The following is a 22,929-nucleotide window of genomic DNA, read 5'->3' on the forward strand; positions in this document are numbered from 1 at the left end:
GCCAAAATAAAATGATCACAAGCTAAAATTGGCCTGCTAATGAAAATGGACTGTTTTAACATGCTCTTTTAAATGTCCTGTGGTGAGGAGCTGGGTAGAGAGGAGCCAAGGTAGCACAAAAACTAACATTCTGCACATACAGGTAATAGCTAAATATATTTCCAAGAATACAGTGGAGCTATTATTATCATGGCAATTTACATGTTGTGCCTATTCTCTATTTGAAATGTTAATGAACAATAACTTTTGAAATCCAGCAATAAGCAATTCCATGTTTTCAAATCTACATCAGTTCAGCAGATTCTCCAGCACACAAATCACAAGTTACTATCTTGATGAATCTGTTGTGATCCGGAGCACACATGTGGATGTTCTCAAAAGTTTATTTAATAATTTTCAGACAAAACTGGCATTAATACATTGAGCAAACAGCTTAGACAAAAACAGTTCCAATGACTTTGTCTATTTATAATATGACACATTGGCAATATCCTGAAGCAGTGGAGATGGGGTAAATTGTATTGCGTAACAGTGGGTTAAGGAACAAATGTAAGGGGAGAAAAAAAAAAAACGGAACCAAAAAAAAGGAACAAAGCGTGGCTGGCCACAACTTCCCATCCATATTGTCTCAAAATGTTGCATGTGTATCACAGCCTTCAAATATAAAAGGCACTCAGGACAGGTGCAAGCTACTGACATACATCTCCTTTTCAGCAATAAATACAAATGTGCATTCCTATAATGGTACCACAGTTGTGTAAACATGTTAGCTCCAATGTGCTACAGAGTACCCAAGCTATTCAATACTGTCATGAAAGGCACAGCGTTATAGAAAAATATCTATAAATATTATTTTCCATAAATAAAAATGTAATTTCCCACAAAGCAGGATGTTTTTTGCAGTTCTGTATATAACCTGGATAAAATAATGTTATACATTCAGTCAAGAAATCACAAACAAACAAAACATTGAAAATATGGAACAAGACATTTCCTATACTAAAATATATCAACATAAAGAAAAGAAATGCATTTGACATGAAATTAAACACATATTTCTTCTTGCTCTCCATTATGACAATAGACTGGACATGTAAACAAACTTGAAAAATGGGGTTGTTTGGCTGTTGCTAACAATTGCTAGTCCTATGCGTTTCATTATTAAATTCATCTTTATTGCTAGAACTATAAAAGCAATTCTGAAAAGAAAAGACTTTCTGTAAGTTGAAAATCGGGTTAACTATTGGCTTGTTAATGTGCTATTCCAACTTACGGTATTTACTTATACGTTAACCATTATTAAGTTTCCTCACAGAAAAGAATAAAGCTCCAGCATGACTTGTGTTGAAATCACTTTCTATTCCACTTCCATGGCAGACACATCTTGCTCCCCATCAGATTTCTCGGAAGGGGGGTCCTGTGACTCCGGGGTGCCTTGCTCGTCTGATTCGGGGCTGCCTTCTGTGGTTGGAGTTCCCGGCTCTTGGGTGTCTGATTCAGCAGAGGCGTCAGCAAGCTTGTCATTTCCTGAGAATCAGAGATCAATTTCAGTTTTACATGCATTCAAAACATCAAACAAAGACTTCACAAAATCAAGCTCAATTTAAGCTCAATTTCAACCCAGATAAAACAAATTGAAAATAACATTTATAATTTATACTCTTAGTACTGATAATCGGTTACAAGCATGAGCGCTGAATTTTAGAGGCATGTTGTGTGCCTTATCATGTGGACCAAACCCATTTGAGTGGCATTATCAGAAACATACCTAAAATAGGCTGGCTTTCATCTGCGTCAGGACCAGATGATGGTAAGGGTGCTTCAGGCGACATCTTCCGCTCACCAATGATCTCAGGGAGTCTAGGGGCTTGAGGCCTGGTCTTTCTTGCAGGGTTCAGGAAATAACAATATGCACATCGGAAGGCTGAAATAAGACGCATAAAACACAGTACATATAGTTCACGTCACCTGAGTCACTCTAATACATTTTCATACAGACACAGATTAATATACATGAATATGAAACCAATGACAAAAGAAAAAAATGCCTGAGATGCATAAACACTTCAGATCGATGTGCAGCACTAGTTTGCATATTCAATCTTGTGTTTTTGCTTACAGAGGTCGGTAGTGGCAGAGGCATTTAAGAGCCATATGATATACTATGCTGCCAAATGCTAGAGGGCAAATGAAGGCACAGTGTTTGATGGAGACTGACAAAGAGTGTTGTGTTTCTCTAAATCTTACCAACATATTCAAATTCCTCTTTTAATGCCATGCCGTTATGGGACAGACACTGCTGGCATATGAGAGCATATCTAAAGAGGGAGGAAAAACAATCTGGTTGAGAGTGCAGACATGGAATGGCATTACCGAAAGATCATTTTGTTGATATATAGGATGACATTTTCCACAGCTCAAGTGGAGCACAAGTATTAGTAATCCACTAATAATCTTGGGACATTAATCTGCATTTTAACCTCAATTTCCATAGCAAGAGGGTGGTAAATCTGGCAATTATGTAGAATATGAAATGCATCTAAATAATTCTAGGCGGTGTATCAGTGTGTCGTATTTTTTTGCAAGTTTGGACAAGGAACTGAGAGTGTATAATACAAAACCACACTTATAAGAAAGAATTATTATTCCAAGGTAAACTGTTAAAATATGAGTGTATTACTGAAAAGAGGGTGCCCTGTTTAAAAGCAGAGGTTGCGTACCTGTTCTGAGGGCCATCTCCAACAAGATACTCAATGACCCTGTCCACAGCGCCTCTCTCCCTCGGGAGCACAGGTCTGGCCAGGGGCGGGCCTGGGGGGTGCATCCCTGTTAAAGCACAACACCCATGCCCATTAGCTACACACAGTCTGCAGTCTTGAATACAAATCACCGTAAACAGGGCCGGACTAGAGCAAGAGTAAGAGCTTGGTGAAATAGTGAGGCAGAGATTCACAGTTAGCTGCACAAGGCATGATACATTTTACAAAACCTGCCCTTTTTCATAATGACTCGAAACTGGATCTCACTTGCAAAGCACGTGCAGATTCCCTGCTGTGTTGGTGAGTAGTAATTAATATAATCTAACATCAAGAGCAATCATAGGAAGATGACTGGTCATTTCTGTGAGACTTGGCAGAGTCTCAGTATCCTGCTGGTTATTAATTTACCAACATATGGAAACTCTGTGGTGACTCTTTGTATCAAATTGCTTTTCACTTTCAATTTTCAACAGAAGCAGCTGATAGCATCAAGTCATGTAAACCATTTGTGAGGTGTGCCCAATGCCAAAGGTAATTTCACCATGCATTAAGAGACATTTAGTGAGATTCCACCACCAATGCCCAGAGAACAAACGCAGGTCTGGCTAATTAATCACAGTTAACATAATCTTGCCTCGTGCATACCTCACAGTTGGCATTCCACATGGCAATTACAGCATGCTGCTTCCTCTAGGAGCACATTTTCCTTTACTGTTTGCACTTATTTGCATCTTCTGTGGAGTGTTCATAGTCCAGAAATAATTCATAGTGAATATTCAATACTTCCACACTCCACAGAAACCTTCCTTATACAACAATCGTTCTTTGGAGAGTTTCTCAGTGTGTTGGCTGGCTCGCTTTTCAAATCTTTAAAAGCAACACAAGATCTAAAGACACACACTTTGTATTACTTATACCAAGGCAATTATTATACATTTCCAATTATATCAGAAGTAATCGCCTACTTTTCAACTTAGTTCGCTATTATACAGTTTTTTGAGAAAGGCTTAACCTTTTAGTAAAATATTTGAAAACTACATTCATACAATTACCCACTACAACTATAACATATACCACCCTTGCTGACAACACACACCACAGAGCCTTGAGCAACTGGGGACACAGAGCCAGGGAAGAGTAAATCACACCTTAATCGACCACATTATGATGTGGTCCCCCTGTGTGCAGGTAACTCACCGACTCCTAGAACAGGTGTGCCAGGGGTCACAGGCTTCCTCATCAAGCTCTGCTGAGCAGCTATAGCCGACAGGCTCCTCTCTGGGGGTCCACCTGGAGCAGAGTGGGGAGATCGTCCAGGGTAGGTGGGCCCCGAGGCGAGAGGGGGACGGGCTGCGGCACTGCCTGCAGGATTCACCACCACTGGGGGGGTCTTTGGGATGACATTGCGCTGGCGGAGTTCTAACACAGGAAACATTGCAGGTTGCTTAACACCGGTAAGCAATGCCAAAGGAAAGTAGGGCCCTTTAAAATAATGGTGTCATCTTCGGAAATAATAGCTACCTTGTCCTGGTTTTGGAGTCATGTGAGGTCCAACTGGAGTAGATTCCAGCTCCTTAATATGAATAACAAACAGCGTTAGGGGATTTTTTTCAACATTCATGGTATAAATCAAACGGATGGCCCATTTACCTTAACAAGTTATAAAAAACAAAAACAATCAACCAAGTATGGAATTTTATGAGGACAGAAAACTCACAACGGTTTTCCTGGATTCAGGATCAAATCTCTCCAGAATCATTTTAGCAGTTTTATACGTCTCAGTCTCCATAACTTCTTCAAGCTGTTAAAAATCACAAGATATTAACAAGGATTTTATGGGCAAATGTATAAATTGAATTATTTTTCAATAAAGATTCAACAAGGAAATCAATATTAGAATAACAGTATCAAGTTGGATTGCTCAGTAATCAAAAGAACAATTAAATGATCATCTCATTTAAGTAATAAATGTTTTCTGATTTTTTAGACTGCCAGAAATATCTACCATGACATCAAATGTTAAGGTGACCGTGAAAGGGCACCAGTAAGTTACCTCCCTAAATTGTACATCTTCATTTAAAACAAGTACCAAACATTTCTAATTGTTTACATATAATATGAAGAATAATTACATTCACTACTTCGATAATGGAGAGTGTGAAAATCCATCAGCCCTAATTATTGAAAGTTATTAGACTTGACAGAGGATGACAAGCAATTTCTCAGATTTATTTCTTTCCGGCACTAAATGCTATTAATTAAAATGACATTAGCACAGTGCTTTACTGAGTTAAGTCACTGTACTAATCAAGTGCTGTCTGCATTGATATTAGATTATTTATTAAGAGTAGCAATTATCTTGCTCCAAAACGCTGAGGAGGATCAATAAGAGCACCATACAGGCTTAGTACATGACTTACAGTATGAAGGGAAAGTCTTCACTTCGCTGGAGACACTACACATCCAAATTACAATGCACTCTACATCCTCTTTAGAGATTATGAGTCATATATGTTTCTCTCACTCATCTGATCATACTGCTAGCTACAGACACTTGTGGTTTAAAGCAGTTCTCTCAAGCTGGCAGTACTGATTTCAGAGAGATTTGAGAGACAATTCAGGGAGAGATGCCTAGAGAGCTTTTGAATTAACACCACCAACTAGAGTGGGTGAAAATCACCACCACAATTAAAAGATATGCTCCAATCTTCTTAATGTCTTTATCATGACTACTACTACCCACCTAGTGGGTGATTTGGTGAGTATAAGGGGGCGGCCAGACAGAAACGGATGAAATGCATCAAGTTCTTTCCACTCTTTGTCCAATTGGAACACAAAATCGAGGCATAGCGTTTTATGAAAAAGGCAGATATTGTGTAAAAACAGAAACATGGATCTCGATAAGCGCAGCCTCCTTGCTATTGTCATTCTCGTTCACAGACAAAAGCAAATACTCTGTGCTGTGGGTGCATACAACTATGGGAAGCTGTGTACAAATCAAATAAGTTGCTTTTCCGTTTTGAAAATCGAGAGACAAAAGGCAAGCTCCACCTTCGCCGTTTCTGATAGTCTAGTGAACAGCTAACGGATGATTACGTATAGTGCAGTTCAACAAAAGTTCAAATGGTTTCAACTTTTGTTGTACGAAGCTACGGACCAACGCAGTGTAGAAAGATTGACAGCCTGCCTTCACTCAGTCATCCGTCAACATATAAGTCACATAGGGAATTCATTGCCTCAATCCGTTTTTGACTGCAGGATTTTATGTCTTGTATTATTGTTTGACCCTTGAGGCCTATATCATGACACGAACACGTGATTATAATACAGCAACAGTGAGTTATTTTCACTACACTTTGCATTTTTCATTCAAATTCTTTTCATGTTTACGCCTATCAACTTCAAATGTGTTACTCAAAGTATATTTTGTTTGCATTTCTTCTCCCCCACTCTTGTATCTCGATTTTCATTTTCACATACGCTATCCGTCTTTTCAGTTCATCAATTCTTTTCTTTGTGTATTAAAGGCATTTTGAGGCAACTTTGTCCATGCCTGTCTTAACACAGCATCTTTGTTTTAGAAGCATCAAGAGGCCAACACCAGCCTTGGGCCGTTTCAAACCACAAGTGTCATGGGTAACAGTGTTCTTTGACACTATAGGCTACAGAGTGGAAAGTGAGGAAAATAGATCCAAAAATCCTGATGCTTCCATTAAATCATGAAAAATATCAAACAAGTACCAGAAAGCCACTTACTATTTTCCTTTTTTGTGCTCTAAGTTCTTCTAATTTTTCATCTGAAACAAAACATTTTTAGAATTTATATTTAAAGACTTCATATAAAAAAATGATTATTATGTGGTATGTTATGTATCAACAATAAATAGAATCTTACTATTTTTTTCAGTTCTCCGTGAAAAAAGAATAATAAGCATTTTTCGAAGTAACCACACTCTAAAGGGCAAAGTAAAAAACAAACTGGTTAATAGGTTTTAGTTACTACATAGTGAAAATGTGATCAATTATTTTGTATACTTACAATAAAGGAAATACTACAAACGGAAGGGACAATATAAGCCGTCCCATCAGCTGTTCAGGCAGGTACCAGAAATACACAACTAGACATGTGATCAGGTAGAGGAGAGACGAGTAAAGAAGCAGACGCCCAACCCATATCTTCAACTGCCTCTGGTACTTCTCACTATATTCCTCAAGAGTCTGTATATCCTGTGAAAGCAATTACAAATCAGTACATTAACACAGCATGATAACATGACACTGTCTTTTGGCAGATGAAAACATTTAAATATTTTTCATTTCAAAAACTTAAAGATACTAGGACAGATTAAGATGTCTATGGTGAAGCATTCAAGTATCCACTTTGTTAACTTAACCAATTTTATCAGACTATAACCCTTCAAAGACCTAATAAGTGTGTTGCTGAATTTTTGAAAGCAAAATTCTATAATAATCTATTAGGCTTAACTGTTGAATTTTTACAATCAATACCAATTTCTTTAGTAGGATTGATAATTAAAATGCAAACATGCAGCATATCAGAGCAGCATTATTCAAACTTGGCTTTAGCAAAAGGGAGCATGTCATACAGGAAGGCTTGATCAAATCATGTGAAAATTTCCGTTCTGGCAAAAAAGCCAACTCATTCAGTTCAATTCACTTTCATTTTGCTCTTAACAAGCGACTCATTCATCTTTCCTTTTTATAAAGAAGGAAATGCAACCCCGGTGCTTTAAAAGTGTTGATAATCCCCTCCAAAAATAGTTGGTGGACAGAATGGGACCCAGTCTTAGTCACTGTGGATAAAGTGGTGCTGCAGTAGCATGTGTGTCTGTCACTCTGAGCATTGCATAAACAGATCTCAAACCCAGCCACACCACAGGCTCAGTGTGTAACCAGGCAAATAAAAAACAAGAAGCCAAAATACTTCCTCTTGATTGATGCAAACTCTAGAGGAAGACTAACAGGCCAACACCCATCTCTCCATGTCTTCACATGACAGGGTTCTATTATACACAAAGGTTTGTTTGGAAACAGGGACCAACCAGTGCCTTGGTTGAAAGAATGGAATGAAAGGCCAGCCCAGTAGCTCATGATTGCTGGTTTAATCCTGGTACTATCAATGCCCATTACTGCCAAAGTGCCTATGAGCAATGCCACCTAACCTCCTAAGTATATGTGTAGGTACCTGCTCCAAAGACAGGGCCTATATTCATAGTATTCTGTTACATCACCACATGGCCATCTTGGTAGGAAAATAGCAGGTGATTGTAATAAATTAACAGGTGATTACAATCAAATGACAAACACATCCAATAAGCTGTGTGTATTGTAAAGTGGCCATACAGGTAGGAAATGCATGTGACATCATGGGAATACTATGAATAGCACGTCATGGTAACTTTTTCAATTTTGAGAATCAAGAAATTGCCTAATTTTTTGAGTGTGGGAAAAGGATAAACAGCACACTCCCTTTATATCAAGACAACTTCAGTATTGGTAATTGACCAATGCAAGTCTTCTCTAGCCTATTGTCAATTTTCACCCAGGTTTAACCTTTATCACTATTCCCAAGCCTATGCAGGATAAGTAAGTGTAATTTATTGCTGATGTGTGCAATGCATACATACAATTCTCCATTGTTATGCTGCTGAAAATATTTGAGGCTAAAACTCTTTTTTGTTTAATTTCTCACACGTCCTCCTCCTTTCTATCTTCCCCAAAGGACCACAATATAAATAAACTCTTGAGCTTTACTATGAATCCTGACCCTTTAAATTCATGTATATCTTCTGCCTTAAGAACTGTACATGTGTTATCAACTGGAATTTGTAAAATAAATTTAAATCAATCAATCAATCAGCACTGGCTCTTGGGCTCCGTTTTTGCACACTGCATGAGCAAGAATGTTTCAAGTTCATGCTGGCTGTGTCTACCTGTGCTTCTTATGAGATGGCCATACTTAATGGCCTGGCTTAATTTGCATGAGTCCCACAATGCACATTAGGTGATGCAGCACAGGCTACAAAATGTTTAGGACATGGATTTGTATTGCTTTAGTAGGTCATTTTATAGTACATTATCTCATAGCACATATCTGCAAATGGAAAGAGGAAACACTTCCAGAAGTAGGCTATACTGTGAAAGCTAAATGTATTATATAATATCACACCGACACGTCAGGCAATCTATCTTTGGGAAGGCTTTGGGTAAAACATACCTTATCAATTCCTTCCAAAACCTCCACAGTGGATGGTTTAGCCTGCAAGACAAAAACATTTTCAAATTCAAAAAAACATAACATTTGCCACAAGAAAGGTGCTATGTTTGTGCTATGAGAGTTCTCTCTGGGTACTAGAAGCTTCCTGTTTTATATTCCCATTTTTTGCATATCCTATATTGTGTATGTGCGAGTGTGTTGTAGTCTGTAGTTTGAGTTGCTGGCACAATCAATTAGGCTACATTTTCAGGTGTGCCTATAGCAGACTGTGAAGTGGGAAAGAGGCTCTGCTTGTAGCTGTTTTGACTTGTGCAACATATGCACTTCAATTAGTGTGCCTGCTTTGGTCCAATCAGCTTTACTTTCTACATGCCAGTCTCAAACAGGAGAGGGCAGGGAATGGCTTAAGCCAGGCAGGCAAAGAATGACTGTTAGATAATATGTTCTAACCTAAACTTGGCATCTTAATTCTGATAATTTGTGCACCTCTATCTCAGCATGTGGACACCCTCTCCCACTGGAGCATGGTGTGCTACAAGAAATATTACTTTAAGTATCTGTCCTAAATACAGTCCAAAACTGAAAGCCTACAAAGAAAAAACTAATTACAAAATAAATGTGACAAACACTTATTCTATTTGGCCAACTAAAAATGTCCCCTTTGAGTAGCTAATGTACATGAAAGAAAGTACGTTAGTAGTGCAGGAGCAAATACTACATGGTAAACAGCCATGACCAGAAATATGATACAAACCCTCCACCGCGAGACAACAGCCCCCATGTTGATGATCCTACAATGTAGCCTTGGCTACTCTGTTTCTGGGACCCTTCACTGGATATCAAACACAGACAACCTCTCCACCTGTTGACAAAAATTGTGGTTATCAACTTTCTTACAGAAACTGTCAACACACAGCGGGTAGGCAGCCATACACCGACAAGTCCCACCAAGCTTTTTAACGATGGGCATTACATAAAGCTACAAATAATATTTCGGTGACCTGACCTTACTGTGTATAGTGTCGATAGATGATCTAAGGAATTTAGCGGAACATTACGTCTCAAGTTTGCGGATGCATACTTATCCAGGCTTTACTGACTGCCTTCGCTAAGTTAGCAGAATTTAGATTACCATTGCTAGTTTATGGCGGCAACCGATATCTCGTAAACTACAAACAGACGTAACCTTAAAGTTAACAATAACCTCACAGGGAAGGTTCGTTATGTCGCTATGTACAGCGAACGTTGCCTACTAAACCTACCCATCAGTAAACTGTTAGCATTCCCGTACGATAGCTGGATACTAGCCAGTGGCTAGCTAGCTAGTAACATTATTGCACTCGGCAATTCTTCACCACGTTAACTAAGTTAGCTAACGTTACTGCTACGCTCGACCATGTTTGTCCCGGCTTTGCGCGAAGTAGCAAAAGCTAACAACACACACGGCAAGTGAATGAATACTACCGTTAGCATAATTTTTCAAAAAGTGCTAGGGGGTATGGTATTTACCTTGGCAGCTAACTTATCCAGTCTCCGCAGGGCTCCACTCCTCCTGACTTTTCACGGAGGGCGTGTTGGGGCCAAGAGGGGGAGTGTCTGTCCACCAGGACCAGCGTGGAACATGAGCATTGGGCCTTTACAAGCAGTTTGGTTTTGGACTCAAAATTAGTTTCTGGTGGGTCCCACACGACAAAGAATAGTCTGCTGGTGAGTGAACTGAGATGTTTTAGTACTGTTATTGAATATTGTTATTAATAGTATGATTATTATTGGTAAATGTCGCGCTGTCACACACACATATCTCTGAAAAGCATAATCTTTTTTTCTGCCTAAAATTGCCATCAACTGCAGTCGAGGATGCTGTCTCTGGTCTGTTAGTTGGTGCAAAAGCTTTTCTTCGGTTTGGACGGGTTTGGACCTTGGACACAAAATGCAACACGTCTTCGTACATACCTAACAGCCACAGTGCTGCCTTTGTAACAGCCATAATCTCCCATATCATTGTAATCTGCCCTTTATGCCTTGTGATTATTGCAGGTGTAACAAATTAGGCATAAAAATACAAAATGACTACTTACATAGCAGCCGAAGAAAACAATTCATCTCCAATGTTTCAGTAGCACTTGTAGCTCTACTTCTTTTAGGTGGGTGTGATAAAGTAGGCTAACTTTTAGGCCCTACACTTAACAAGCCTAGTTTGTAAATGAGTGTGTTTTCAAAGTAGCCAAACTTGTGTGGAATAATATATTTCAGGATTTTCTCAAAGAACCAAGTTTTAACCTTAGTATTCAATCAAGGTTAGCCTGCAGGGTTCAGCCAATAGACTGTAGAAAATAGGCCTACTGCTGGCCTGTTTAAAGCCCGGGAAGCGGAAGATTTCTGGGCACTGACATCTTGTATGTTTCTACATAAAGAATGGGCTTTGTTCTCATTGACTCGTATCAGAGATTTGTGAGAGAGATGAAACATGATGTATTCACTCAATGGAAGGAAAATGGTCTTCTCTTGTCTCTTAAGTGGGTGTGGAAAAGAGAAACATTTTAGTTCCTATTATTGCAGCCAAACGCTGCACAGAGTTTCGGCATTTTAAAATAAGTAAACTAATGTATTAGCTATTTCTTGGTAGTCAACAACACTGTACAACAATAGAAATTATTTTGCCCTCAAATTTGCCGCCAGTAAGTGGCAAATTTGTCATAGAAGTGCAAAGTCAGATTTTGTGATCTCCAAGCTGACTTCATGTAATCGTACGTCTCTCATGCTCCTAACGTGATTTGATGCACCATATCTAGTTTGATGTCCCTTTAAATTTCTGTTTATTTGGTTGCCTGGCAACATTCCCTATGCTATAATATGTTATGGCTTTTAACCAGATAGAATTATCCTATAGATATAATTTTGGTGTCAAAATGTTTGGAATACCTTTGGATATTCATGAAAAGCCCAAGCACTTGTCTTAGTCTTCGTGGAGATAGACTGCTCCCATAGTGACCCCATATAGAGCCTCAGCTGCTTTTTGTCTCCTAAGGTGCGGGGACGCTGACAGAAACCATGTGACGAAGGACAGGAACCGGAGGCCAGAAAAATTAAAAGTCTCCGCTCATATTGAGGTGGGTGGAGTTTCAAGTTGCGCTGTAGCCAGCTAGTAGAGATGATCGAGGGCCTGTCTTGATCTTCTGTGTTTGCTTCAAAAGCCCGGGCCAGTTTCAGGCCCCTTGGTTCAGACTCAGGCAATAAGCCGCAAGAGAACTTGGGTTTTGCAGTGATTATAGATGAACTACTTGTCAAACTCCACTGTATGTGTTGTCATCAGTGTCATGTCAATGTGGCCTTTTCCCCTGCTCCACAGAGCACAATGTTTTGAAAGAGGAACAGAGTGGAAAAACATCTGTATTCATTCGTCAATATGCGTAAGTATAGCTTTGGTATTGTTTTGCTATATTCACAAGTGTAAACAAAAGCTGAGCTGAAACAAACTACAACACAGTATACAAACTACAGCCAGACACTAGTATACAGGGCTTTCAAGTGACGTCACGCATCCTCCGGCGGCCATAGTGGATTTCTTCAGCTCTTGGGCAACAACAGCTCAGAGCAGCTGATTGTGTTTCTACATGTACAACTTGGCCGTCTCAAAGTAAATTAAAAGATGTGGTTAACTTTTGTGCTGTTTTTGACAGGGAACTGATAATTTCCCCACTGATACATCTGATCCATTTTGTGTTTAATGTCAGCTAGTTAGCTAGCAGCTAAACATCACTATCTTGTTATAAACACATCGGATTTGCACAGTAGCTAACATATCTAGTAGAAGAAAATGTTAGCACTAGCAGTGGCTAGTAGTCGCATGTTAACATTAACATTGGGTGCTAACAATGCCAAAAAACAGCCTTGTTTAGGTTAAATGAGCTGAGTGAGTGAATGAGTGTTTTGAAGTAGAGACTAGGACCAGGGGACAAGGGCATTAGCTCAAAGCCAATTCTCCATTGGACTGCCAGGCTTGTTTGTGATAAAACCTCTATAGTAGATTACAATTATCCGCTTTCAATATACACATCAATACACCAGAAAAAAACGAATATACAATTTTTCTTTCTTGTTATTTCAGTGCACTATATGAAGACGAATGTGTGCATCAGTCATTGAGTGATGGTGATTAGTGATGTGATTTCTGAGCTTGGACATTTCCACTGGATGCAACACAATGCAAACGCAAAGTGGGCAGTAGAGCAGCTTTCATTAATTTCAAAGGAAGCACACCCTCAACGGCTGCTGTCTGGTGGCAAGGCCTGACACCCAGTGTTGCCAACTCTCTTCCAAGGAAAGTACTGGCTGCTCAAAAAGTCACTCAAAAAGTCGCCAGATGACATCATGCGTTAATTTGTATATCAATATATTTTCTACAATCAGCGCTCATAGCGGCAGGAGGGGCTACACTGTTTATGGGAAACACTGCAATCATCAGACATGTTTGGATTAGACAAGCAAGTAGCGCAAAACAGCGTCACCCATACAGATTTGTCGCCAAATGCTTTGGAAGTCAACACATTAACATTGTTCCCCATGGTTGGAAAAAGTCACTAGATTTGTCACTAGTCAGTTTTGAGAAATAAAGTCAGCCAGGGTGTCTGAAAAATCATTAGGCCTAAATCTAGCATTGGTAGCAGTTGGCAACAGTGCTGACACCTGATGGCTGCGTATGGGAGCTTATGGTTAATGCTGCCTTCAAGTGCTCCTTGTAAGCTCACTCTTTAGTAAAAGTAAAAATGACTTCAAGTGCTTTTGGTCAAAAATAATAACAAAATGGACCCCATAACAACTTTTGTTATGGGGTCCATTTTGTTATTATTTTTATTTAGTATTGTTTTTTGGTGGCTGATGTTTTACTTTAGGAATCAAGCAACACAGTGCCACTTTATGCTGCAGTGCCAAAATGAAGATGAGAAAATCCATGTCAGGTATGTAATGAATGTCTTAATTTATTAAACAAAAATGCATAATAAGTTAAAGAGTGAACATATAAATATACAACAATACTGACCTGGCTTGTTCCGCCCCCTGACCGTCACATCTCGGCAACTCAGGTCTTCTCACTCTCCCATCCCAGTGACTTTCCCACTATGTTGCATCGTTCATGTGTGCTCAGTTTGTAATTATGGTATTTCTGACAACTTGAAGGCAGGGTAAGAGACACTGTTAGCCATGACATGAATTACACATTGACATCAATTTTTTTTATAAAACAGCGGTAACACCATTGTAATAAAAAATAATGCAAATGTTCAAGAAATAATTTATTTTTTATCAATAATAATGAAATATTTCCAGATAACAATATAGTCCTTGAACATGTACAGTAACTAAACAACACGATTGCTGAGCAGCACATAAAAACCGGTAACTGATGATTTTCGGTAAGGTTAGAGTTAGGGTTTGCATGTTAATAATCCAATCAGAACTGAATATCCAAGCTGTACGTTTATCATACCATTTGGGAAGAGTGCATTTTCAAACGTTTGAAATACAATATGTTGCTGACAATAATGGTTAGTCTTGTTTTTCCAACAGGTGGTAATTTCTGAGAATTGTATTGGGAAAAGTGTGATCAAACACTGAAAACTTCAGTTCACCACCATGGTCAGATTAAAACTGTTCACTATCTTTTTAGTTTCTGTCCCTCAGACCTTTGCAATTGATGCTAGCTTGTACTGACTAATGTCTAAAGCAAGTTAGCTAGCGCCAGTGTACTGTAGGTCAGGGGTTCCCAAAGTTTTGTATGTCAAGGACCCCAGATTTCTACACATTAGACCACAGACCACCATTTGATAAGATTTTGTCATCTTGTTGTTTGATATGACTTTGTACAGAATTACGTAACTGTCTATACTGTAGGTGGGGAAGCTGGAAGCTGGTGGTCCCCTGACCCCACTTTGAGAACCACTGCTGTAGGTGACAGAGGCAGAATTTGGTTTTATTCAATAATTGCTCAAAGTAGATTTGTTCAGTGCTAACTTACCATTTGAGAAACACATACAACTAAAATAAATTTAGACTAGGCATTGACAAGGGGTGCATTTGCTCCTTGAGATTCCAATGAAGGGATAAGCATTTTCAATAACTTTAATGGATAATGCTCCTTAATTTCTTTCCTGTGCTCACTGGTAAAAATGTCACTGGAATGCCCTGCCAAGCTAGGTAACCTTAGCTTGCGTTATGTTTCTCAGACTATTATCCAATTACTGTATAATGGAATGAATGATTGTTGGAAGTAGAGTTTATGAATTATAAAAATGAGTAGTTAACACATGTGACAATAGTCCCAAAAGTTGCACAGCTTAAGTTACTGAGTGTGTTTGCACACTAATAACCAGGTAACTGGGAATAATCAGGTTATGGCAATAATTTGATTGATACGTTGACATGCACTCTAGTAATGCGATAATGGGGAAACCCCCGGTTTATATGATTCAGTCATAGTTGGATTTCTCTCTAGGAAGTGACGTAAAACTCAAACTTCCTGCCTCGTAAATCCCGCCTCGCCATTTTCAAAGACACCTTCTTAAGCATGTCACCATTTCTACATTTTCGCTATCTAGGAGATGAAGGATGTTCATATTCTTAATTTCAGCAAGAATTAAAAGAGTTTCCTCATCAGTCCAAACGTGAGTCTTGCCGGTTGCCATGCTGTTAGATGTTGACAGCTTCTGGGGACATTGTTCTCTCTCTGGTTACATTTGCGCTCATGCACAGATGTAAAAAAACAAAAGACTAAGGGTATACATGCGCCGAATAATTCGAAAGATTGGGTAAAAACCTAGCTGTGTTAATTGGTTTTCTCATAATGCAATAACAGTTATCCGATTAAGGAAATTGCACTATGCGGTTTACATGATCACTTGAATAATTGGGGAATTGCCTTTGTTGGACTTGGATCAGTTTATTAGTGTGCATGTAAATGTGCTGTTTATTTGAAAGGCTTAAAGGTGTAATTGGAAAACTCGAGCAAGGGTCAGGAAACTCAAGCATGCAGTTCTGTAAGAATTTTAAGCGTTATGATTTTTATAACTATTATATATTATAAATAAGTTAGTCTAGCAAGCAAATTAAGCGTCCATAAGGGAGGAGAGATTTGAAATACAACTTCACCAAATTGTATTCCATCTGCTGGAACTGTATAACAAATTAGCTGGTAAATAATCAAATGTAATCAGTGGCAAGTGACCCGCAAATGGTAAAGTCACAAAGAAGGTGCTCCGATCAGAACGAAACCAACTTCCTAGCTGAAATTTTACCTGAAGATTTGCTTGTTCATAGCTTGGTTTTACAAGAATTTCCAATTTTAGAGAGGTATTGAAATAGCCAAAGCCAGGATTTAAACTTTCCTCTTGGAAATGGTGATAGTTCATTAAAACTAACTCCACCCTCCATCTAGCTTTCACCTAACGGTTGTGTCCCTACTCAAACAGCCCTTAATCCCCCAATCTCTGGACCATTGACAGAGTGACTGCGTGAAATTGGATATTGATAATTATGTTATTTATTACCATGCTGTCTTTGTGCAAGCTGTATTGTACACTTTGCACATTCATGTGCCACTTAGTCTTTGCAGTCAACCATTCCGTTTCAACCTCATCTATGTTCAACACCAATTAATAAACTATAAATAAATAATGGCTATTCACCTCTATTCAGTATTTGAAGGGTTTTCACATTTATACATTTTGTAGGCAAAAGTCTTGGTGTCACTTTTTTTTTTTCCAAATAGCATGTCTGTGTTGTCTAATTACAGTACATCTTGAACTACCTCTTTTGAACTGTGTGTGAAATTCCATTTTGTTGACATTCCTACTAAATAAGCAAGATCCATACAAATCCCTATAAATGTATTGTACTCTGCAAATTGAAGTGATTCTTAATTTGTAGTTTGGATGGAATTTGGTTTTTAAACAGTATTTTCTGCTTTTAGTTCCAGATGGAACAAGACTGAAATGCTGAAATGCAGACAGCATGTTCACCTGTCTCTCCTTGATGTCCTTCTGGATCCTGTTATTCAGGGTGATGGGGCCAAGGTATGTGATGCAAACCACAAACTCAATTATTGCCTACCGATCTCCATTAATATAGATTATCATAACTGGTTAAATTGTCGTTTAAAGTAGGCACAGGTGAAAGTAATAACTCTGCAACCACCGGTTAGCCGTCCAGTTTTGTACCTGTGCAACTGCCAGCTACGCTAACTGGCAGTAACCTTTGCTAGCTTGCTAATTCAGAAATACAATCTCAAACTCCAGAAAGCTCATTAAGCAGTTAAACTAATGACTAGATGAGTCAAAGATTTATTACTCTTAATTGGAGAAGTGCATCCCTTTGTTCCGTGTCAAGCAAGTGTAATGTAGTGGTGGGAAGACTTTTGACTAGCTCGATTGTTTTGGGCTGTCTAACAGCCTGTCTAACGATTCAGGACCCGTTCAATTTAATTCGTAAAAATTACCATTTTGTAGCCCACAACACTTTCAGCAATTGTTCCAACTAATGTTAGACTTGGTCAGGTCCACTCTCAGATAATGATAAATTTGGTAAACTATATCTACCGCCGTGAATTTGGACTAATTTACAGCTGTACAAACTCAGTTCAGCTCAGTGCAGCCATTGCTAACTTGCTATCGTGTCCATTCAATTGTCTCATATAAATAAACAGAAATGGATTAAACGCTTACTGACCGATATGCAGAATTGTTTCATTAAGTCAGTGGTTCTCAACCTGGTCCTTGGTACCCACAGTCTGGTTTTCATTTGTGCCATTTAATCAGGGACTGATTTACACCTGGGATGCCAGGTGAATGCAATTAACTACCTATCCTACCTATCTAGTGCCTTGTCCACACTAAGCCGGGTAAATTTGAAAACGCATCTTTATTTCTCCCGTTTTGGCCTTCCATCCACACCAAGATGGCATTTTCGACCACCGAAAACGGAGCTTTCTGAAAACGCTCTCCAAAGTGGATAAATCTGAAAACGCTGGCTTCGTCTTGTAGTGTGGACGGCGAAAACTGAGCTTTTCAAAAACGTTGACATGGGATTGTCATGTGATCTCAGGCGGTAGTCACACTCCCAATAGAGTCTATATTCTCCGTGGCTTTGGTGGTCTTGTAGTCATTCGTTACTTTCAAAAGCAGCTCAACTTCGTCGTCTGTCCAGACAAAGAAGTCTGGCTTGCTTTTGTCCGTCTTTTGTCGTGATTTGGACATCTTGTTAAGTCTCTGCTACTGCAGCCATCGGAGGCTTGCGCATGCCCAATAGGGTAGATTTCACCATTTTCCTATATTTTTTGCATATTAGTGTGGACGGGAAACTTTTAGAAAACGGCATGGAAACGCTAGTGTGGACGGAAACGCAAATGACGCGAAAACACCGTTTTCAAATTTAGTGTGGACACTAGAGCCCCTTTCACACTGGACAGGAAACCCACTAACATCTGGCTTTTGTCTTCAGTGTGAAAGGGTACAATCGGCATTCATTCCCGGGTCAAATGACTCTGCAGTAGTCACGGGTATTTATTGGCTCCAGCTCCGATCGGAAACATGACACCTGGGTGGACATGCTAATTTTCGCCCCTTTTCCGGCGCGATGCTATGACGCGCGTTGAAGTTCCGGACGTTGGCGCGTAAATAGCCAGGCAGGAACATTATTTATTGTTTGGGAACAACGTGCAACGGTGATTTTGTTCTTCGTATCGTGCAAGATGCAACACTGGCAAGACAGCAAGGTGAGAGCTTCTCCTGATTCAAGGGGAAGAGGAAATAAGGAGACAGGTTACTGGCACTGTGAGAGACACTGCGATATACAACAACATATCGAAAATGCTGAGTGAAAGAGGCATTGCTCGCAGCCCAAGGCAAGTAATAAACAAATTAAAGGCGCTGAAGAAAAAATATCTTGCCATTAATGACCAGAAGAACAGAAGTGGAATGGGCCGTGTGGATTGGCCATTCTACGAGCTTTGCCAAAATATATTTGGCAACTCTGCACTAGCCAACCCTGTTAGGTGTTAGGCTCTCTAGTTCTTTAGAGACTAGTTCTTCAGCGGCATTCACGTTGTCTTCATGTTCGTCGGCTGTGGAAGAAGATTGCGAAATAGAACGGGACACCGAAGGCGAAGCAACAGCAGAGGCTACGCAGGGTCTGGAAGCAGATGAAGGTACGGAGGGTCTGATCGAGGCTGGACCAGCTGAGGAAGGTGGACTGGAGACCACCAGGACACAGCCTTTACAATCAAGCGGTAAGTCCTTCTTGGTTGAAGAGGGAGTGAGATCAGCTGCTGTATGGAATGGTTTAAACAAAAGCATGCATACACTCGGCCCATGCTGATATGAGTTTGAGACCCCTGGTGTACACAAAGGCAACTTGCCTGCCACAGTTTGTTGTTGTGAGTCGTCCTACTGATTTATTATTATTATCATCATTATTATTAGGCTACAGTGTTCTGGCCAGAAGACGGAAGAGGACGAGGATGGAACACGCTTCTGCTGCAATAACTACCGCCATGGCAGAGCTGAAGGAAATGGACAGAGCTGCAGCGGCACGCAACGATGCACGCATGCAGATGTTCATGGAGCGAGAGGAGTCTTTGGGAGAGGCAGGAGAGGATAAGCAGGGAAGATCGGGAGAATCAGAGGTCACTCTTTGAGCTGCTGCTTTCCAGGCTCCCAGGCCCTGCACCACAGACTCCACAGCGACCACCACATGCCATGTACCAGTATGAACAGAGCCAGTATGTGCAAAACTCTTTTTATCAGTCTCAACCAGCTTATTCAAGCACTCCAACGAAACCTGATGACCACACTACCTACAGGCAGTTATAGTATAACTGTATAAAGGCCTTTTCACACCGACAGGATTTGTGTCAAATGTCAGTTTGTGTTGCAATTTAGTACTTATTACATTTCTCTGTAATTCTACTTCTACTTGCACACTGTTCTACTTTGTGTTGAACTTGATAGTTTATATTTTACATGTTATATACATTTCATATATTTTATTATGTTTAACTTGATATACTTGAATGCTATTCCAGTTTTTTGTTTTATATCTTGAGTGCTGGAATACTTGGTCACTCTTCTATTGTTTTAAAATTGTTCTATTTTTGGACACTTGAATACTGGCTGAGGCCTTTGTTATAAGGCCTTTGTTATAAATAAACACAGCATAACAGTAACAATCATGACTCAAAAAGGCACTCTGATACAGCATCAACACTGTTCACTCTGATAGCATTGCTGTTAGGTTATCTGTAATAGTGTTGCGGATGAGTTGGGCAGTGTTAGGTCTCTCTCCCTCATACACCACAGCATGTGGTTGACCCAGACCCTCCGGTTGATCCACCTCAATGTTCCACTCTGGCAAAAAAGTGTCTTTCTGTATTTCACATACATTATGCAAAATGCAACAAGCAGCGACAACATTGGGCATTAGATTAAGGTCAATGTCATTCCTCTTCATTAAGCATCTCCAACATCCTTTCAGTCGCCCAGAGGCATTCTCAACGGCCATCCTGGCTGAGCTTAGGGCGTGGGTGAAGCGGGCTTGTTCTTGCGAAAGTTGATGATGCTGGGTGAATCCTTTCATCAACCATTGCTTCAATGGGTAGGCAGCATCTCCAATGATATGCACAGGGATCTCCACCCCATCCACCATCTTTGATTTCTGTAAGGAAAGAACATTACATTGACACAGACGGTTAGATAACAGTTTATAGTTTGAAGAACACCCACCTTGTCCAATACAATAAACCAATATATACATTTACCTCTCTGGGGAAAAGGTAGCCATTTTGGCGCTCCTCTGCAGTGATGAAAAGGTCTGAATTGGCAAGCACCCTGGCATCATGGGTACGTCCAGGCCAGCCTATGTAGACATCTGTGAAACTACATAGAATAGAATAGAATAGAATAGCTTAGATAAGTGACAATAAAAATGAGGATAAAACAAGACTAGCTCAAAACCTAGTATATGGCTGGACAGTGTATGGTCAATGTGCGAAATTGTGGCCAATTTGTTACAGGGATAGTCAGTGGTAGTGTCTATATTGTGAATTCCTGGATATTAAATGTTCATCTGCAATTTTCTGTAGTGGTCCCAGTAATATTAGTTGTTAAAGTGTACTGAAGTAGCATATCACATGACATCACATGAAGTAGCTGCTAGCCTCCGTGCAGGCCCGCTGAGAGTGAGCTGAGTCATGCTTACCAGAAATTGTGGTCCACCACAGCCTGTAGGATAATCGAATGCCATCCCTTCCTATTGTAGTAGTCTGCAGGGTTGTCCCTGGGAGCAATAATTGGAATGTGTGTCCCATCTATGGCACCAGCGCACTGAGGGTAACCACGCTCTTGAAATCCTGTAATGGTATCGTCAAGGCGCTGTCCAGTCGGAAGGGAAATGAAACGCTGATACAAGGTATTCACCAATGCATTTGTAACTTGACGCACCAGCATGCACAAAGTTGCTATTCCAACTCCAAACAAACAAGAAATCGTGCGGTATTCTCCCGGGGTTGCGAACCACCACAGAACTATGGCGAGTCTCCGGCGTGGTTCTATAGGACTCCGAAAGTTTGGCGTTTGCCGTGTTATAGCTGGGGCAAGCAGTTCGACCAAATAGTCAAATGTTGCCCGTGACATTCGAAAGTGGGCTTTCCATTGATCGTCGTCGAAACGTTCTATAGTTGACCAAAAACTGTGTGCTCGATCTCGGACCCACATACGACGACCGGTCGGGGCCCCACTATCTACAATAGCTATCATGGAGGCAATGAAGGCTTGTCGCCTCCGTTGGTAACTTCTCTACTCTTGACTCTTTGTCATCTCAGCCACAAATTCCATCCGTCTCCGTTCAAGCAGCGCTCGAACATCGTTCAGTCAGCGTTGAGTTTGAAAGAGAAACTGAAGTTAAAGATATAAAAAAGTAACCACCGTAACATTGTCACTGGCCTCCATGCTGCTTTCTACTGTTTGCTAACCCTGTTTTCCGGCGCGTTCGTGACGTCGAATGTGACACACCAGAAAAAAAACAGAAAGGCTAACTCTTCTACTGGCAATGGGAAAGGAGTCAATCACCTATTTTTGGCGGGTTTACCCGCGTTTAAAAAACCTGCATATACACGCTAATTTTGGTGTAAAAAGGGTATAGCAGTACTCGGGGTCCTGAGGTCCAGGTTTGTGAACTACTGCAATAAGTGAACTGCCCACTAAGTAAACAAGTCATTTCGAACACAAATCAATTCATTTGTTCAGTCCAATACAGCAACTGAATGGTTTGTTGAGCCAGCGACTGAACCACTGAAGAGCTGAACGAATGAAGCACTCACATTTGTACCATGTCGTTCAAATGAATTATTGATACGTGAATCAAACCATCACTAGTGGAGTCGCTAAAAGAAGAAGAATTTCCCTTCTTTTATCCTTCTTTTATCCACGATTGTCAATTTCCTAACTTTTCAAAATGGTAGGTAACCACTTTTTTCTTTAATTTAACTAGCTAGCTTCAACTGCAGCCACAAACTGGCTTATGTAAACAGCTAGCTGTTAGTTACATTGTCTGTAATTTTGAAACCTATAACAACATTTCTTGCTAATTCTATTGTTATCAAGTGGGCATCCCACATCACCAATGTTTCATTAAATTGGGCCCACAACACCTCCAAGAGACTCATTAGTAAATTCCAGTGTCCCAGAACCACCCGTCTCTATACACGCTCTCAACACTAATCAAGCCTACACTGCACTTGCACTACACTGCACCTACACCTATACTTTCACTTATCCCAATATATTATAACCGATAATTAACAAAATCAACAACATCAATCACAACAACAAAAGGCAAATGACAAGGCTGTAAACAAAGAGAGGGGAAAGAGGAAAAAATAAAAAA

General features: G+C 40.0%; 1 protein-coding gene across 2 annotated transcripts; it reads right to left on the bottom strand.

The window, feature by feature from the left end:
* Positions 1-375: 375 nt before the first annotated feature.
* lnpa (limb and neural patterns a) lies at positions 376-10,548 on the bottom strand. 2 transcript variants are annotated; one of them, XM_071917918.2, is made up of 13 exons: positions 10,507-10,548; positions 9,752-9,859; positions 8,998-9,039; positions 6,799-6,986; positions 6,655-6,713; positions 6,516-6,556; positions 4,477-4,560; positions 4,281-4,332; positions 3,957-4,178; positions 2,721-2,826; positions 2,248-2,318; positions 1,769-1,924; positions 376-1,527 (listed from the first exon to the last, which is right to left on the bottom strand). In XM_071917918.2, the coding sequence occupies exons 2-13, from the start codon at positions 9,776-9,778 to the stop codon at positions 1,358-1,360; spliced, it is 1,218 nt and encodes a 405-aa protein (XP_071774019.1). In that variant the 5' UTR covers positions 9,779-9,859; positions 10,507-10,548; the 3' UTR covers positions 376-1,357. The 2 variants fall into 2 exon arrangements, with proteins under 2 accessions (XP_071774019.1, XP_078142171.1); XM_078286045.1 differs by lacking the exons at positions 9,752-9,859; positions 10,507-10,548 and having other exon boundaries at positions 8,998-9,712.
* Between the last annotated feature and the right edge of the window lie 12,381 nt (positions 10,549-22,929).

The sequence above is a fragment of the Centroberyx gerrardi genome, chromosome 10 (assembly GCF_048128805.1).
Source record: "Centroberyx gerrardi isolate f3 chromosome 10, fCenGer3.hap1.cur.20231027, whole genome shotgun sequence".
Lineage (NCBI taxonomy): Eukaryota > Metazoa > Chordata > Actinopteri > Beryciformes > Berycidae > Centroberyx > Centroberyx gerrardi.